At 52.6% G+C, this 18,276-nt stretch overlaps 5 protein-coding genes; 2 read left to right on the top strand and 3 right to left on the bottom strand.

The window, feature by feature from the left end:
• Nucleotides 1–3,209, top strand: part of CHC_T00006643001 (hypothetical protein) — a 3,511-nt gene extending 302 nt beyond the window's left edge. The window contains 3 exon segments of the mRNA XM_005709791.1: nucleotides 3–2,525; nucleotides 2,761–2,977; nucleotides 2,978–3,209. Of these exon segments, the coding sequence (XP_005709848.1) occupies nucleotides 3–2,525; nucleotides 2,761–2,977 (2,740 nt within the window). The 3' untranslated portion in view covers nucleotides 2,978–3,209.
• Nucleotides 3,210–8,502: 5,293 nt separating this feature from the next.
• On the top strand, nucleotides 8,503–9,957 carry CHC_T00006644001 (hypothetical protein). Its single transcript, XM_005709792.1, has one exon. The coding sequence runs from the start codon at nucleotides 8,503–8,505 to the stop codon at nucleotides 9,955–9,957; it is 1,455 nt and encodes a 484-aa protein (XP_005709849.1).
• A 97-nt stretch (nucleotides 9,958–10,054) lies between these two features.
• CHC_T00009364001 (proline--tRNA ligase) lies at nucleotides 10,055–11,496 on the bottom strand. XM_005709793.1 is given in 2 exon segments: nucleotides 10,055–10,098; nucleotides 10,099–11,496. The coding sequence occupies 1 exon segment, from the start codon at nucleotides 11,494–11,496 to the stop codon at nucleotides 10,099–10,101; it is 1,398 nt and encodes a 465-aa protein (XP_005709850.1). The 3' UTR covers nucleotides 10,055–10,098.
• A 2,055-nt stretch (nucleotides 11,497–13,551) lies between these two features.
• Nucleotides 13,552–15,619, bottom strand: CHC_T00008917001 (Lysyl-tRNA synthetase). XM_005709794.1 is given in 2 exon segments: nucleotides 13,552–13,951; nucleotides 13,952–15,619. 1 exon segment carries the CDS (start codon nucleotides 15,617–15,619, stop codon nucleotides 13,952–13,954), a length of 1,668 nt encoding a protein of 555 aa, XP_005709851.1. The 3' UTR covers nucleotides 13,552–13,951.
• Nucleotides 15,620–15,997: 378 nt separating this feature from the next.
• On the bottom strand, nucleotides 15,998–17,595 carry CHC_T00009560001 (phenylalanyl-tRNA synthetase alpha chain). XM_005709795.1 is given in 2 exon segments: nucleotides 15,998–16,065; nucleotides 16,066–17,595. The coding sequence occupies 1 exon segment, from the start codon at nucleotides 17,593–17,595 to the stop codon at nucleotides 16,066–16,068; it is 1,530 nt and encodes a 509-aa protein (XP_005709852.1). The 3' UTR covers nucleotides 15,998–16,065.
• Nucleotides 17,596–18,276: the final 681 nt, after the last annotated feature.

Consider the following 18,276-nt stretch of genomic DNA (forward strand, 5'->3'; position numbering starts at 1 on the left):
AGTCAGTCGTGCTTCGCATCCCCCGCTTTTAAAGATCTCATCTCATCCAGCATCCAGCTTCCAGCCCCCCCCTCCCCCCCCCCGGGGTCGTCCCCATTTGTTAAATCCTCCCCGCTCCGTCCTCTCATTCCCCTTGATTACATCTGCACTCCTCTTCGCCTTCCTTGTCTCTCAATAACTTCCCGTCTGCGCTCTGCGCTTCCGGCCGCTGTCACTGCTCGCATCCATTGTCATACTCACACACCGACCTGTCCTCCCACACCCCCCGCGGACTCAACGATATCGTTACACACCCACCTCTTCACGCCCTTGGCCTGCTGTCTTCCTCTGTGCTATACCCGTCGAGTTGACATTCTCGCCGAAGACTCAAGCGCCGGCAGAGGAACAGACATGCAGCATGAACGTCGTGATGAGCCTCAACGAACGCCGGCGCAACAAATGGCCAGTTCCTCCCGCAGCCGTCCTCGGCACCTTCCCGTGCATTCCAGCAGTGTCATCACAACCAACCAAACTAGCACCCAGCACAGCCCCGATCCTAACATCCCCACTCACAGTACCCGTACCTCCACTGCGCTTCCTCTTAACCCCCCACCTTACGTACATCCAGATGCCCACAACCTTCATGCCCCACTGCACTATCACCCTTCTTTACCCCCAAGACATGACGCTCACCTCCACGCATCAGCAAACACACATCAACGCCCATTGTACGAACCTCCAACTCGCCATCAGCATATGCTGCGGAGCCAGCACTATGCTTCACATTATCCCCCCGCTATTGTTCATCCGTTCCAAGCTCCACGGTATCCCGCTCATCCCAACCCTCACGAGTACCCAACACAGCAAGGTCAAGTCCCACAACCATATTTCACGTATTACCCAGTAGAAGGAGCCAAGCATCCCACCCAAGGTGCAATAGGTCCGGCCATACCGCAACAAGCACCACCCCATGCACCCGCCCACCATGACGCAGTGGTGTACAATCCACATACCCCACCAACTAATCCCACTATGTATGTTGCGTTGCCCGATCGGCCATACTATGTTCACCAGGCGCCTGATCCAAATGCATCGCGCCGCAGCGTCATACAAAGATCGTACTACAACCCTGGCACAGCGCAAACCGTGGTTTTCGCGAGGCGTGAGATCAATCGACATTCTCCAAGAAGTCCTAGGGAAGATATTTCGTCAACGTCGCTTTCGGGTCTAGCTGCCCCACAAGTGGTGCAGCCAATCGTACAGACCCACGGCAACACGACTCAACACGTAACCCCGCATGATGCGATGCCTCCACCGCAAATTTCTGCACAAGGGACATCGCCAGTATTGCGCGGTGTGAGAGCGTGCGCAAATCATACTCTTGTCTCTCCAGTTATACAAAACTCGATGCGAAACCCCGCATATCAGCAGTGCGTACCGAATATTGGACAAGGCTTTCACGTGCAAAGTCTTCCGCCAATGCCAGCGGTCTCACCGACACCTGCGCATGGCTTTCAGCATGTGAACACCCCAGTGGTGGTACCGACACTTCCCGCCACTCACATCCCTCAACTTCCCACTACTCTCATCCCTCAACTTCCTACTACTCTCATCCCTCAACTTCCCACTACTCTCATCCCTCAACTCTCACCCTCTTCATCATATCCGCAATACGCTGAAAGGCCACATCCTGGGACAAAAAAAATTTATGGCAATGCCGTCGGCTTCCAAAATGTATATGCCCAGCCAGCAACGGTTCATTACATCACCCCACCACCCGCTCCGAAAAAGAAGCGGCTGCAGTGGACCCCTGAGTTGCATGCGAAGTTTGAAGACGCGGTCAACGAGATCGGACTTGAGGCTGCTGTTCCGAAGACCTTGTTGCAAGCAATAAACGAACCAACACTGACTCGTGAGAATGTGGCTAGTCATCTCCAGAAATTCCGCGAGATGATCAGGAAAAGAAAATTGGAAGAACAGAAGCAGTCCGTCAGCGGACCATCCCGAAAACGAAGACTGATCGATGGGTCACCACACAAAAGTCCTGAAACCAGAAAGAATGCTGGTATTTCTTCTTCTTGCGCAGCTTCTAATATGGACATGCATGAAGGAAGCAATACCGGTGGGGAGTCATCGCAAGAAGGTGGAACAGTTCCATATTCCAGGCAAGAGCTTCCAATTCATCAGCGGGAAAAGCAAGGAGCACCACCAGACCTGCATGGATTCCAAGGCTCCGGTCACCGCGACGGAACGGCGGCTCATACGCTGCAGGGCACAACTGACCTGATGAAGGCCCAAACCTCGAAACGGAAACTGCCGAAACGACTGCAACCTGCTGATTGTGGGAGAGGCTCAGAAGGAGGAGAGTCCAAGAAACCTGTAGCAGTAAGTGCAGCAACGGAAGAGACACTGATTCCCATAGGAGACTGGGACTCCCTGACGGGTCACCAAGAAATTTCCAATGTTAAAAGTAGAACAAGGAGGGGAACTGTACCGTATAGTCTCGTCAAGGACCAGCACGGAAGCATCGCAAAACGCAACACACAGTTAAATTAGGCACTCGAGCCAAAGTGACACAGGGTGTAACCCTGCACTGTCTTAACCATGCAGTTGCCACCTGTCTGGGGAATGACAGCTTGCGTGGCTCGAAACCTTGTACAAATCTACTTGGACCAGTGATATATAATGAGAGCATGTGACTGTTCTTAGTGCAGACTGTACAGTATAACTCTGCTGATAAGGATGGTACTCCTTGAAAGCTTCTTCCCGTGAATGATAGAGATGGCAAAAAGAAGCTTCCGTGTCCCTGGCCATGCTCTCGAGTACATGCCATATGACAAGTTGTCAATCATTGAATAGGGCTGGCATGGGAAAAAGCGTCGAAGACTTGCTCTTCCCTTGCCGGTGGCGCATACCCCTGGATAGTCTTGATATGAGTGTTCTGTATCAGCCGAAGTTGCAGAGAAGAACGGTACCGTATTGGAGGGCGGTGAGGTAGTCTAATGGTACATATCTCAGCTGCAGTTTTCGGACAAAAATGGCACAGTTCTTTCAGTTCGGGTGAGATCGTCGGCAGGGCTGATTCGAGGCACCGTGACACGACACAACCCGAAAACGGAGCAAGGGTCCCATTCATCAAGAGAATGCAATTCATTTGGGCATACTCAAAGGGCATGGTTCGGAATTCTCAACTGGTATTAGCAGAAAATTCTCATTAAAGGTCAATCTTGCAAACATGTGCGCGCGACTTGGCGTGATCTCTCCGCTGTGTTGATAGGAATTCCACGCCAAACTATTGCAACGGCGAGTTCAACTTCGTGCAGATTACACCTTCCCCATCCCTTCGGCCATCCACATCCCCTTGTCCCTTCTTCATCCCCTCGTACCTTCCTCATCCTAGACGGCAGCACCGCTTTCGTCTCTGTCACCTTCGCTTCGTGTTGCCAAGCAAGAGGATTGCTCACGGGGACCACAAACGTGCACCTTTGGATGTGCAAATGAGAGACGACATGAAGCTGACTAGACAGACATTGAAGGAGTCCACCTCTGAAGGACAGGGAGTTAAATAGAAGTTGCCAAGCGGTACACTGAACCGCCTATCATGCTGCTTCCTTAGCCCTGTGCTCCTTTTTTGTGACGGCTATTTTTTGCCCCAGTCGGGTTATTTTCCTCCTGCTTCGGTCTTGTTGAGCGCTACGTCCCGAGAGTAGGTTCGTTGAACGCAGAATTGTGTTGTCGTTAAGAAGATATACGTTTTGTCTCCAGGAGACCCGTACTTTTCGAGTAGTGTCCTCCCGAAAAGTGTGGGGTGGTCCTATTTTGTGATCGGGGCATAAACTTCACAAAATGCACACAAACGTCTCAAAATTCTCACAAGTTTTGTGAATCTCGCTTTGTTTTTGTGAATCTCACTTTATTTTTGTGACGTCAACATCTCGAAGTGCTCTTTTGTTGACTGTTTTGTGATTCACACACAAATTGTTTTGTGACTCTCACACCATTGTCTCACAATCATCTCCAACATCAACAAACCATCACAAACCCATCTAAAAAGCATAGCTGATAGCCTTGTTCTACAGACATTTTACGGCCTTCACTCTCGGGCTTGTGAAGCCTGCCTTATTCGTCGAGGAGTGCGTCGCTCAGAGTCAAACTCCCTCTCATGGACAGGAGAGGGCCCATGTCGCTTCAGTGTAGGGCGAGAATGCCAGACCGTCCGGCAGCTGCAGCAGATAGCTTGCCTACATGTAGAACACCACTGCACCTGGCGCGAGCCCTTTCTAAGTGTCTTGGGTCGCCCGTCTTTTGTCCCTCTTTTGACCCAACTACAGAGTGCGCAGTAGGTTTGGGTCCCACTGACCTTCTCGTGCAGTAAATTCCGGTTCAACCTACGCAGTTGCGAACACGAAGGGAAGGGGAAGTGTCTCTGGAAATTAGCCGTAGAGGGCTGGAAAGGGATATCTTTTTTGTGTGACGTTGTTCAGTTTGTTTGCCTTTTGAGATGGAGAGCATTTTATATGTGATCTTCGTGATGCCCTCACACATCTCACACAAAGCCATCACAAAATGCACACTGTCAGTGTGAGAGTTTTGATTTCAAGGTTGACGTTTGAGAGTTTTGAGATGCGTCTCACAAAACCATCACAAAAGATTCACGAAAATGTGTGATGTTTGAGACGATTTTTGTGATGATCACAAAACGTTCTCAAAAAGTGCTACAATTCAACAAGTATTCACAAACCATGTGTGACGAATAAGAAGATGGAGTGAGACGAATGAGATGACGGCGGCGAAAAGAGCAAAACTCTCACAAATCGTCACACAAATCGTCTCACTTCTTGTGACGCCCTAAATCGTCACAAACCGGAGCACAGGGTTAGGGTGCGAGGGTGGTAGATATTTTAGATTCGGCAGGTGGGGCTGAGACTGGTGGCCAGCATCCCGTTTTTGCAGTCCCGATTTGATTTCTTGACCAATGAAAATGATTTCTGTTTCACTGTAATAAGGGAGGCAGCCGCGCTGACTGGCTCGTCGGTCGCCACCTCAACGTGAGTGCGGGCGCAGCAGCTTGGGGGGGGGCAGGAATGAAAGAGGGGGTGACTAATACTTAGGACGCGCTATCTACGTCCCCAGTGAGAATGGGTGTTTTTATTTTCACTAATCAAGGGGGGCCGATGCCATATCATAGGGCAGGCTTCAAGGAATCACACTTGGGCGGGACAAGATAAGGCCGCGCCATGATAAGGCATGCGGGTGAGGGTAGCTGAGGCAACGCTTGACCATATGGCATAACTAAGACGCTGAGAGAGACGAGAATTTGCAGTACCAAAGTTGGTACCGGTGCAAATGGCAATTTGATGGGAGAGGGACTCGAGGACACATGTAGAGCGAGCGCTAGGAGCGCCCAGGGTGTCTAACGCAAGAGGCACAAAGTGCCAGTCCAGAAGAGGGAGCGAGGCGTCGGCTTGTACAAGTAGAGCGGAGCGGATGATGCGAGCGTGCGTGCGTAGCTTGTCAGCATCCGCCACTTCGGCGGCACCGGCTATACCTCGAGCAGCCGGCATGAGGGCCCCCACGCGGTAGGGGCTGCGGACAGTGACATCGTAAGCCGTAGGACGGTCTGGCAGAGCTCCCGTAGGAGGCGGAGTGGGCTGAACGAGGAGATAGGCGGGGCGGTTAGCCGTGCCAGGGATGAGAAAAGGGACTTCCATATCACAGCTCAGTCCTGCGGCGCGGAAAGCATGTCGTGCCAGAGTGTTCCGCACCGTGTTGTGACGATTCATAGTACCATAGCCGTGCTTGCACATAGCGGCATGGTCGCCGCGTATATCAATGGGACGGCGACAGTGAGAGCAGAGTAGGGGCTGGATGTAGTCATCGTAGACCGGGTAGTCAAGATGACGGCGGAGCATACATGACCATAGGGGTTTACTAGCCCACCTTTCTTGACCTCCCCGCCCTTTTCCGTACGCGACACACACGGACCCCGCCATCACTTCACCCCTTTCACAGCTACATCATGCCCATAGACCGTCGCTCACGGCGGCGCCTTCGTTTCCCGCGAAATATGTGGTGGACTTGCCTACGCTCTCCGCGCCCAGCAGGCGCGCGTTCGGCTGGCGGCGCAGGAGCCGAGTCACGCAAGGCGGCGGCGGGCGGTTCGAGCGAGCAGAAGGAGCTGGTGGACCACGGGGACGCGAGCTACGGGATGCTGCAGTAAGGGTAGGGGGTTTCAGGCGAGTAGGAGGGGGTGATGGACTACGGGAACTCGAGCTACGCGATGCTGCAGCAGGGACGGTTTAGGCGAGGGGGAGGAAGTGATGTACCACGAGTACGCGAGGTACGCGCGGCTGCAATAAGAGCGGTTCGGGTGAGGGGGAGAGGGTGATGGACCACGGGAACGCAAGCTACACGATGCTGTAGCACGGGCGGTTCGGGCGAGAGGGAGGGGGTGATAGGCCACGGGAACGCGAGCTACGCGGGGCTGCAGTAGGGGCGGTTCGGGCGAGGGGGAGGGAGTGAGACTACGGGAACGCGAGCTACGCGGTGCTGTAGCACGGGAGGTTCGGCCGGGAGCGAGGGGGTGATAGGCCACGGGAACGCGAGCTACGCGGTGCTGCAGTAGAGGGGATTCGGGTGAGGGGTAGGGAGTGATGCACCACCGGAACGCGAGCTACGCGATGCTGTAGCACGAGCGGTTCAGGCGAGGGAGAGGGGGTGATGGACCACGGGAACGCAAGCTACGCGGGGCTGCAGTAGGGACGGCTCGGGCGAGGGGGAGGAGGTGATGGACCACGACAACGCTAGCAACGCGATGAAGAGCGCGCAGAAAAAGTGGAAGCGCGAACAGGAGTGGCGTCGGACGAAGACGGCGGAGGAAGAGGTGGCGCGGGCGAGCGAGCAAGTGCGGAAGGCGTAGGCGGCCATGTGGAAGCTGAAGTACGAGGCCGAGGAGGAAGAGCGGAAGCGGTTGCAGGAGATCAAGAGGAAGGAGGCGGAGTGGGAACACTACGATGGAGCAGGAGAAGGGGAAGGCGGTGGCCGCGGCCGTGTAGGAGGCGCTGGCGAAGATGGAGCTGGATGTCCCGCCCATGGCGGATGATTAACACGAGCAGCGTGAGATTCGACGAGCGCGACAGGCGCGGCGAGGTGACGTTTATTTTTGTGTCGACGGTGGGGATACAGAAGAAGCGCGGGCGGAAGTGCGGTGAAAATTAAAGGGGTCAAAGTGTAGATTTTGGGGCGACACCCGGCCAAAGTGATATCTACGTGGGGCGATTTCAATGCGGTGGGGGTTTTTATAGGGCGACACTACTAAAAAGTGCTTTGCTAGTAGGGTGATTTTGGTCCATGGTGTCCTTTTGATGGGTGACAATGCACGTTTTCTAGGGTGACAGAAAAACGATCTTAAAGTCACCTCCGACAAACTCATATTCGGGGATGTCACCCCATAAAAACGTATACCATCGTGGCATTTCGGCAGAGACCTAAATGTTAGAAAAGTCGCCCGAGAAACGCATGATTGTTTTAATGTCACCCTTATAAAAGCACGCCAACGCACGGTTTCGCGCTGGATATAGCGCTCTCAAAACTGAAACAATATAGTGTGGCTATAGAGGCCGCCCAGTGCCCACCACAGTGGCTGGCATACGGTGACGCGCGGTCACGCGGCGTACGTTCTGCCTTCTGAACCCGCCATCAAAGAGGAAGTATACTTGCTCTCTTTGTCGTTCTGAGACGCATACTGTTTCTGATTGTGCACTGAGACAGCTTTATTGGGATGAAAACACTAGGTAAACATGCTTCCGTGGTATGGAAAATACTGTATGTAATTGTATGTAGATAGAGTGGGTAGAAGTTGCCGGTGTTTCGCATATGAAGTCACCCTATATTTCCAACTGAAATCACATCAATCTCAGAAAACGATCCAATGTCGCCCTATAGACACAGACAAAGATCGGCATGTTTCAACATGTCGTTTTCTTAGGGCGACGTCACCCTCGGAATTGGATGAATGAGGAACGTCACCCTTCAATGCCACCTCAATTGGGTAGTCGCCCCCAAAACACCCCCAGGGCTAGAACTTCACCTCCCCAGGGGCATCAAAAGCCGCACCTGTCACCCCAAGATCCGCAAATGGCCCAAATAAAAGAGCTTGAAGTACTGTAATGTACACCTTTTCAATACTGTACATTCAAACACTTTCGCATTCCTCCCCTCTTGCGGCGCGCAACGCGCGCAACGGAGCCACTTGTCATCTCCTCATATCGCGATTTTTTACACGCCTTCGGCCCGTATCCCTGTAGACCCCCACGACTTCTACTGTGTCCATCTTCGGGGCGTCTCCCCTTTTTTGATCCGTGTTGCGCTTCGCTTTTTACGTGCAGCTCCAAGAGCTGCACTCCACGACCAATTTAAGAGAAGGACATCGCCCCACGAGGCAACGGAGTGCCTGCAAGGGCACTGATCAGGAATATTCGTCAATGACAACTTCACGAAAGTCTCCGTAGGATTTCATTCGTCATGAACTTGAACGTGTTCGAGAGTCTGACTGACTCAGACAGGGACACCCTTGCAAAAGTTGTCAAGACTATCAAGAAGGAGCATGCCTCCATGCGCGCATACAAGTCGAGAATGGACAGCGTTTGTTTGGCCTATCAACAACAGGTTAATGCGCTATCGAAAGAGTGCGAGGACCTGAAGCAGGCCAGCAACTCCTCTATAGATCAGTCTTGGCTTGAATTGAAGCTGGCAGAAGCGCGGAAGGAAACACAGGAACGATACGGATCCCAAATAACAAAACTGGGCGGCGATCTAACGATTGCCCAAGCTACGGTCAAAAGTCTTGCGACGGAAAAGGATTCAACTGACAAGGCATTGTGCTCTGCCCGCGAAGCCGCGGCGGGTGATGCCATACTATTACAGCAACTTCAAGAAGAGATTACCCAACTACGGGACAGCAGAGAGCGTACAGCTTCGGATTCTGTAGAGAAACACACTCGGAATATGCAATTGATGCAGGAGGCAAAGGATGCCGACTACAAGGTAACTCAGTACCAGGAGGGCAATATATTCTTAAAGTCGGAAGTCAAACGCATCAGCACCCAACTTGCGCAAACAAGAACGCAAATGGACAGCATGAGTGTGTCTCATAACGCGGAAATATCTAGTGCTAACAGAATGAACACAGAATTATCCAAGAACTTGGCCGTCTCGAAGACCCAAGTCGAGAAGCTAACGGCATCCTTGTCGGCTATGGAGAAGCACATCATTGACTTGAAATCAAGCTTTGAAAATGAAAAGTCGGAGCATCAAACCGAGATTGAAAATGGCCTGAAACTCGTAGAAATGCATAGCAAAGTCGCAAAAGATGCCGAGCTCCGCGTTTCTGAATATAAGGAACTACTCGCTATCGTTGCTAAAGAAACGAATGACGCGAGGGAGCGTCCTCCAGACAATGCCCCACTGCCATTAGATCTACATGCTGAAGTTCTCTTCAAGACTTTGAATGAAACCTTGGAAACGAAGCTACAGGTGCTTGAAAATGAGAGACATGAGTTGATTAAGGCACGTGCAAATGAGGCAAGGATGGCAACTAGGCAGCAGGCATTGCTACGCGAAGCGGAGAGCTCCAAGGCAGAGGCAGAAGAGGCACGACGGCAGATGGCCATTCTCGAGGCAGAACTGAATGTCCAAAAGGACAAGGTTGCACAGCTTCAGAGGAAGTTAACTTTCAATGGAAGTGTTGGAGGATTTCAATCACCGTCGGTGCTTCCCGTGGCTGAGGGCACCGAATCTGGTTTCATGACGGGCACACCTGACTCTGTTGCCAAGCGAAGGTCATCCGCGCAGATGCAAAGCCCATTCCTACGAGGACTTAGCATGGGCGTTGCAGAACGAGCTCTAGCAAACATGATGGACATCAGACGCCAACACGAAAGTTTGCTGGAACAGCTCAAAAGACAGGAGGATATGTAATCCCATACGACTCGCAGTCTAGGGGCAAAGCGCTCATGGCTGTGTCCCATGTTCTTGGTTTCATGAGACTCACGGCTCAATTCGCATTCTAGTGACATTTTTCGGAGATCTCGTCGGTCTAAGCCGTCCAAGCGACCTGGTTTAGTAGTTACGGGCGAATACGGCCATGTGAGTCGCTGGATCACCCGAATAAATACAGTCCTTCCCGATACACTCTTCTTGTCCTTCTAGTGGATAACAGCGAAGGGTCGCCTTCGTCTCTTCCCGAACTTTCCTTTCGTTTCCGGAGTCGCACTTCCAAGGCACAAGGAACATCCCACTATCTTCACCCCCCGCTGCCACGAGATCTTTCATTTCCGCGTATGAGGCAACCCTTCTCGTACGAGATTTCAACCTTTCCTCAGCCCTCTGTAGCATCTCTTGCTGAATCTCCTCAAGAAGTGAGCATGTCACAGCTTCAAAATCCTCGTCAACAGGTATCGATTGCTTTGCGCCCCCTATGCGTTTTGCAGCAAACACAGCATTTTTCGCTGCGTCCCGGGGACCTATTTCCATGCGCAGTGGGACTCCTTTCCTCTCCCATTCATAATACTTTGCGCCAGGCCTCATATTTGGCCTGTCGTCAACAGCAACCCTGAGGCCACGGGCTTTCAAGCGAGAGAAGGCAGCATCAGCAAACTGCACAACTGCTTTCCTTTGCTCTTCTGATTTAAATATCAGCACTAGAGCAACTTGTACAGGGGCAACTGCTGGTGGTAACACGAGCCCCGTGTCGTCAGAATGTGTCATGATCAACGCACCAATCATGCGTGTGGTAATTCCCCAACTAGTCGCCCATACATGCTCTTCGTCACCATCCGAGGACTTGTATGTGACATCAAAAGCCTTTGCAAAGTTCTGTCCCAAGAAATGCGAGGTGGCCGCCTGAAGCGCCCACCCATTTTGCATCAGACCCTCAATTGTGTACGTATCCTCGGCTCCGGCAAAGCGCTCACTCGGGGACTTGACGCCCATGACGACGGGGATGGCGAGCATCTGTCGCGTGACATCTGCATACAGATGGATCATCTCCTTTGCTTTTGCGTCGGCTTCTTCGGCGGTAGCATGCGCAGTGTGGCCTTCTTGCCAAAGAAATTCTGATGTTCGCAGAAATGGACGAGTGCGCATTTCCCAGCGAACAACGTTTGCCCACTGGTTGAGTGCAAGTGGGAGATCTCTGTAACTTTGGATCCACCTTCCAAACATGTGCCAGATAATTGTCTCGCTCGTCGGACGTACGATCAAAGGCTCTTCAAGTTTCGCATCAGGATCCGGCTCTAAGTTTCCTGGAGGTGCACCCGGTACCGCACGAAGACGATGATGCGTGACGACGGCACATTCCTTCGAAAATCCGTCGACGTGAGCTGCTTCTTTGGAGAGGAAAGATTGAGGGATGAGGAGAGGGAAATATGCGTTGCGAGCTCCCGACTTCTTGATTCGACTATCTAATTCGTCGCGAAGGAATTCCCATATTGCGAATCCATGCGGTCTAATAACCATACATCCTCTGACGGGGGCGGGCTCTGCAAGTTCCGCAGATGAAATGACATCAAGATACCATTGTGAATAGTCTTCTGCGCGGGGTGTTATGCCTTGCAGTTGATCTGTTTGTTTTCTTTCTTTAGACTGAGATTTGGAATCAGATGCAACTTTAGGTTTCGCAGAAGTCGCGACTGTGACCGAAGACCTCCCCGGACGGCGAAAGCGACACAAACCCAAGGATGGATAGCGCAGAGGCAGGGCGATCGGGGTGAAGATGGACTGGAAGGCTGGCATACTGCGAGACATGGTATGTGTAGGAACAAGCTGGCGAGACCACGACAGAGGAGCTGTTGCTCTGCGCATTTGACCAAGGTGCTCGTGTGAACGAGATCTTGTTGAGATCAACCAAAACAAGAGCAATTGCCCTGAGGACAGCAAGTTTAATTTTTAGAGCGGAGCAACAGCTGAAAAACATGACGAAACCGGAGTTACTCTATTTCCCTTCCTGCTGTACTGTTAGGAATGCTGTAAGCCCAGTGCCCGGGAATGTACACTGCGCAGGACTGGAGGCGCGCGGGATTTGCGCTTCGAGGACGGACGAAGCGAAGCGCGCGTCATTGCGCTTGGACGACGGCGTGCGCGGGAGGGTGGAGCGCGAACCGCAAGCGGAGGACTGCGGGCGCAGGAGCGGGCCAGAGGAAAGGCGGGCAAGGAGATCGTGAACCGCAAGCGGAGGACTGGGCGCAAGCGTGGGCCAAGAGAAGACTGGCGGGCTACGTGCAAGGGTTGCGATCGGGGGTAGTGGTAGTTTATCGCGAGCAGCGGTGAGTACATAAGCGGTAGTTGGGTACGGAGAAAAAGGGGGAGGCAGGCATCGAGTGGATTTCTCGACAGGGACATCAAATGGACTCTTGTGTTCTTGACGCCTGTCCTCCCGCCGAAAGGAGGTACAGTAAAGGATTTTCTCGGCAATCAGTGTGTCTCAGGACGAGCCGTAACAGTACAGTATCAAGAGCCCAGCTGCCCTTTAGGGTTGAAAATTGGAAAAGATGGTAATTTTCACATATGTGTCCATAATCCGGGGGTACCGTTTAACGGTACACAACGTGTTTTACCTCATTCCCGCTTTGTTAAGAAGTCAAAATACTCATCTGCTTCAGCCCTCGTCTATCAAAGCCTGCTATGTACTACAGTAGATGCATCCAAGCTGGCGCCGTCTTCTCGGGTGCTTCCAGCAAAAGTAAACAGCAACCTAGAGAGAGCGTTTCCATAGAAAAACGGAAAGGATGAATACCGTACGATGGCACGCCTGAAAAGAACAGTATGCTTTTTGACGCCTTAAATCTTCTTACTGCTTACTCAGGGTTTTCCTCAATTCCTCAAGTCGGAAATTCAGGATAATGAACCGGCCAAAACTTTAGGGCTCCACCATAATATATAGAACAGCTGCACTTGTTTTATGTAAAACTTTCCGGCCGAAGTTAGAGCCGAGTATAATCGATTGGAAAGAAGTTCTTGCTGGGAAGAGCATACTGGAAACTCACTCCAGCAGCAGTGGAAGAGAACATTCTATGAATCGCTAAACCCAGGCGGGAAAGGCACGTACTTGTCCAATTCATATTTATACAACAGGTGCTGATGAGAATGGTTGGCGAAGACGAATAGATCATTGGCAGGAAGGGCTTTCTGGATGAGCACGCTACAGCTTGATGATAAAAAGCATTTTCGTGGATACCCACTGAGAATTGTGCAACTCCGAAAACACGTGAAACGGCAGCCTGGTGGACCACAGGCTGAATCGAAACACTCTGGATCACATACGGTGCCCAGGAGAAGCAGATGGAAAATGGGCACTCCCTCAGGGCGAATATAAAGGCATTCGAGGAATCATATCACAAAAGGAAAGGCACTACAGGGGGGGTCGCTCAATAGTGCCTACTTTAGTAGTGCTTCCCTCTATATAGTGCTATGGCTCACCCTCTGGCACAGGTTATCATACGCTCACACGTGTATCATCCGGCATGGTTCAGTACTCAAAGGATGAAGTTATTTAGTTGTGTTATACAGGCTTTGTTGTGTTTGTGTTAGCAGTGTGCTTTGTCCCCAAATATATGTATTTGAGCCTCCTTTCTATAGTGCCACCCCCCCAATAGTGCCATAGCTAGAGGTATGTCACGCTATAGCACTATATCGTAGGAGGCACTGTATCATTTACAACCTGTATTAGTGCAATACCATTCCCCTCGCGATCACAAACTCACGCACTCAAATTCCCACCCGCTTTAAACACGTGAGTTCATAGAGTAGTAGCACTCCACGGAGTGCAAAACTCGCGGTTGCAAAACTTCTGAAACGGGTGACAAGAAGAATTAATTTGAAACGGGTATCAAACACTGTTCTTCGTGGTGACGGATTCAATACGTTCTTCCTCCAAGTTGTTGACTACTCAAACAAAAAAGAAGCGCCTCGACTTCTACGACATCTGCTCATCTCCCACATTAACATCTGGGTTTGCGTTCTGCTGCGTGGACATCGCCGGAAACGCGATGACATCGCGAATACTCGCCGAGTTCGTCAGCAGCATGACAAGTCGATCAATTCCGATACCTGTCCCACCTGTCGGCGGCAGGCCTTGCTCCAAGGCCGTCAAGAAGTCTTCGTCTACGCCACACGCCTCTTCGTCTCCCGCATTCTTCTTCTCCGCCTGCTGTTCCAAGCGCCGTCTTTGCTCGACGGGATCCGTCAGTTCTGAGTACGAGTTGGCAAGTTCTTGTCCCATACAGAACATCTCAAACCGCTCCACTAGCCCTGGCCGTGATCGGTGCGGTTTGGCTAGCGGACTGATCTCGACGGGATAATCCACCACAAATGTTGGTTGTATCAGTGTCTCTTCGCAGAGCTCCTCAAAACAAACGTTCAAAACCTCGCCAACGCTCTGAGCTTTGTTCAGAGCGTCCTGACTCACGGATGAATTTCTTGCCATGTCTTTAGCCTCCTCGACATCGGTTATGACCGAAAAATCTGTACCAGTCGCCTCTTTGACAATGTCATGCATTGTCACCCGACGCCACGGCGTAGACAAATCAATCTGGTTTCCTTGGTATTCCACGGTCGTCGTGTCGAGCACCTGTTGCGCTACCGACGAAATAAGCTCCTCTGTGAGCTGCATTGTGCGAAAGTAGTCTGTATAAGCCTCATAAATCTCAATGCTTGTGAACTCAGGGTTATGCCTTGAGCTGACCCCCTCGTTCCGATACAGTCGCCCCAGTTCATACACCTTATCAAAACCACCGACAACAAGCCGCTTCAAATGGAGCTCCGTGGCAATGCGCAAAGTAAGCTCCTGATCGAGGGCATTATGAAACGTCGTGAACGGCTTCGCTTCCGCCCCACCAGGTTCTCTGTGCAAGGCCGGCGTCTCCATTTCCAAAAAGCCGATATTATCCAAAAACCTTCTAATTGCGGACGTAATCTTAGCGCGCTTCCGAAACGTCTCGCGGACGTCTGGGTTGACTATAAGGTCAACATGTCTGGCTCGGTACCGTTTCTCCACATCCGTAAAGCCGTGAAACTTGTCCGGAAGCGGGGTGAGGCTCTTGGTGAGCATCTCCCAATGCGAAACCTTGACGCTAAGCTCGCCCTTCTCCGTGCGCTTCGCCACCCCGCGCACGCCGATAATATCGCTGCCATCCGTCCACGCCTTGATGTTGGCAAAGCTACCAGCGCCCATGCTCGAATCAAGGTACTTCTTGTCGAGATACAGCTGGATGGTCCCTGACTTGTCCTGGAGTGTGAAGAAGGCGAGCTTTCCAAACACGCGACGGATCATGATTCGGCCAGCGATGGCAATCTCGCAGCCGTCCTCAGCCTCCTCGCCGTCGACAAGGTCTTTGTAGCGATCCTGCAAAGCAGATGCTGTGTCCGTTGCGTTGAAGGTGTAGGCGTACGGCTCGACGCCCGCGGCGCGCATGGCAGCGACTTTCTCCAGACGGGCGGCGCGCAACTCTGCGGCAGTGGAAGGCTTCTGGTTCTGGTTTTGCTTCTGCTTGTTGCGCTTGTCGGGATTTGCAATCTTCGCACGGGGTATGGTGTTGGCGGGTGCAGCGGCTGGAGTGCCGGGTTGGCCGGCTGTGACGGACATGCATGTTGAGTGGCGCAGGGTGGGAGAGGGGCGGAGAGCGGGGATTGGGAAGGGGGAGAGGAAGCAGGACGGAGGAGCCATGGTGCGGCGGAGTGAGGGGGAGGAAAGGCAGAGGCGAAAGGGGCGGGTGGTTAGACGGAGGGCTTGGTTTGTCCACATGATAAGCCGATGTGGTAGAGGCGACTGCCGATGAGTGTGATTGAGCCCGAACCTGTGTGAAAGAATGGACGCGGAGATCAACTGCGGCCCACGGTTGTCTCATGTGGTAAAACAAGTGCAGCCAATCAAATCGGTCCACTTGGCGCAAAAATGCGTTGAGCATGCATTGACTCCTATTCCGTACTGACGGATAAAGATAAACCATAAAAGAAAATTGCTGCTGTACACTACTTTAGTACAGCACTAAAGTGGCGCGAGGCGAGGTTGGTAACCAGTACCTTATATTTCTAGAAAGTTAGACGGCACAGAGGGTTTGTCTGTATGGCCTTCAGGTCGACGCGATGTCCGAAGAGGTCTCTAATATTATCGATTCCATACCGAATCATTGTCGGCCGTTCCAAGCTCAGCCCCCACGCAATAACAGTCACGTCCTCCGGAATGCCCATCGGCCGGATCATTTCCGGTCTAAAAACGCCCGAGTTCCCCACTTCCACCCACTTACCCAACCCCTCATGGTACGAGTGAATCTCCAACGACGGCGTCGTGTACGGGTTGTGCGTTGGCTTGAAGCGCAGCCTGCTCATGCCCATCTTCTTGAAGAACTCGTGAATGATCCCCTTCAAATCGCCCAGCGACAGGTTGCGATCGGCTACCAGCCCCTCGATCTGATGAAACTCGGCCAAGTGCGTCGCGTCCAGCGTCTCATTCCTGAACACCCTATCGATCGAAAAATACTTTCTCGGCTTGAACTCCGTCTCCTGTGCTAGTAGATACAACATCCTACTTGATACTGCCGTTGTGTGAGTGCGCAAGATGTTCTTCCTGGCCTCCTGCTCGGACCATTCGTACCGATATCCGCGCGAACCGAAGCCGCCCTCTTCATGCGTCCTTCGCACGCGCTCCAAATAGTCCCGATCCAGCACATTGGCAAGCTCCGGATCGCTCAAGAAAAATGTGTCATGCTCGTCACGGGCGGGATGCTGTTGCGGCTGGAACAGAGCGTCAAAATTCCAGAACGAGCTCTCTACGTAATTGTTAGTGGGCATTTCCTCAAAACCCATCTCGAGGAATATTAAGCGGAACTGCTCGCGGACCTTGAGCAGCGTATGCAAGCAGCCACCGTTCGTGGGCTTTCCCTCTGCCTTGAAGTTATACCCCTTGAAGCTGATATCCTTCCATTCATCAGTCTCCAGCATTGTGCGCGTGAGTTCAGTGGCCTGGACCCTCCTCGCATCGGCCAGGCGCTCGCCCTTGAAGATCTTGTACGTCTTGTACGGCTTGAGCGCTGCGAGCTTCCTAGACTTGAGCTGCTTCAAAATGTCACTCTGCAGACCTTCCGGATTGCCGCCCTGATCCCTGAGGGTCCTCAAGGCTTCGGCGACGTCATCGACGACGTCGGCGCCCTCGACCGGGACGAAGACCTTGTCGGCCTTCTGGATGGCGACCCAGCGCTTCTTCAGGGCCTGCTGCCTCCCGCGCGCCGCGACCTGCTTCCCAAGGGCTTGGTCAACCTTTTCAAAAGTGGCGGCGCTCCCTTCCTCGACGCAGGTCACCACAAAGCTGTGCAGGCGCTGCTCGGGCGAGCCGGCGTCGGCGTAGCTCAGGCCCTCGGCCGCGACTTGCCAGCGCTCGTGCGTGACGGTCTCCAGGCGGATGGCCGCGCGTGCCAACAGCGACTTGAGCACGCCGTCGACCAGCGTGGCGTGCGCCACGGAGAGCTTGGAGGAGAGGTTCGAGGAATCGAGATAGTCGTCGGCAACGGCAAGCTCCTCGACGGCGCGAAGCACCGCTTCTTCTTTTTCGACTGGCGCGGCCATGGTGGGTCGTGTGCGGCAAGTCGGCGATGGGGGAGAGGGGAAGTGTGGGGGGATGAGGCGTTAAGACATTCAAGACCCAAACGGGTGACGATGCAACGACGGCTACGGGCGACGCGGACGTAAGTCCTGACGAGTGGATCGAGGCCTGAGGGCCGCCCCTAACGAAGAGTTCGCCGTGCCAGCACCCGAGCACCCTGAAACTTGGCATGAATTTATTGGTTGAAAAATCATTGGAAATGCTTTTACTCCCGTTCAACCAATCCATTCATGCCAAATGTCAGGGTCCTTGCGTGCTAGCACACCGAACTCTCGGTTAGGAACGGCCCTGAGTATGATACACCGGACAGCGTACAGTACTACTGTACAGAGTACAGAGACTGTAGACCCAACCAAGTACAGTGGTACCTTCTATATACAGTGCCTCCTACGATATAGTGCTATAGCGTGACATACCTCTAGCTATGGCACTATTGGGGGGGTGGCACTATAGAAAGGAGGCTCAAATACATATATTTGGGGACAAAGCACACTGCTAACACAAACACAACAAAGCCTGTATAACACAACTAAATAACTTCATCCTTTGAGTACTGAACCATGCCGGATGATACACGTGTGAGCGTATGATAACCTGTGCCAGAGGGTGAGCCATAGCACTATATAGAGGGAAGCACTACTAAA

The sequence above is a fragment of the Chondrus crispus genome, genomic scaffold (assembly GCF_000350225.1).
Source record: "Chondrus crispus Stackhouse genomic scaffold, scaffold_48, whole genome shotgun sequence".
NCBI lineage: Eukaryota > Rhodophyta > Florideophyceae > Gigartinales > Gigartinaceae > Chondrus > Chondrus crispus.

Excerpts from the sequence above, each read along its gene's own strand:
- CHC_T00006644001 (XM_005709792.1), top strand. The coding sequence starts at position 8,503 with ATGAACTTGAACGTGTTCGAGAGTCTGACTGACTCAGACAGGGACACC.
- CHC_T00009364001 (XM_005709793.1), bottom strand. The coding sequence starts at position 11,496 with ATGGTTATTAGACCGCATGGATTCGCAATATGGGAATTCCTTCGCGAC.
- CHC_T00008917001 (XM_005709794.1), bottom strand. The coding sequence starts at position 15,619 with ATGTCCGTCACAGCCGGCCAACCCGGCACTCCAGCCGCTGCACCCGCC.
- CHC_T00009560001 (XM_005709795.1), bottom strand. The coding sequence starts at position 17,595 with ATGGCCGCGCCAGTCGAAAAAGAAGAAGCGGTGCTTCGCGCCGTCGAG.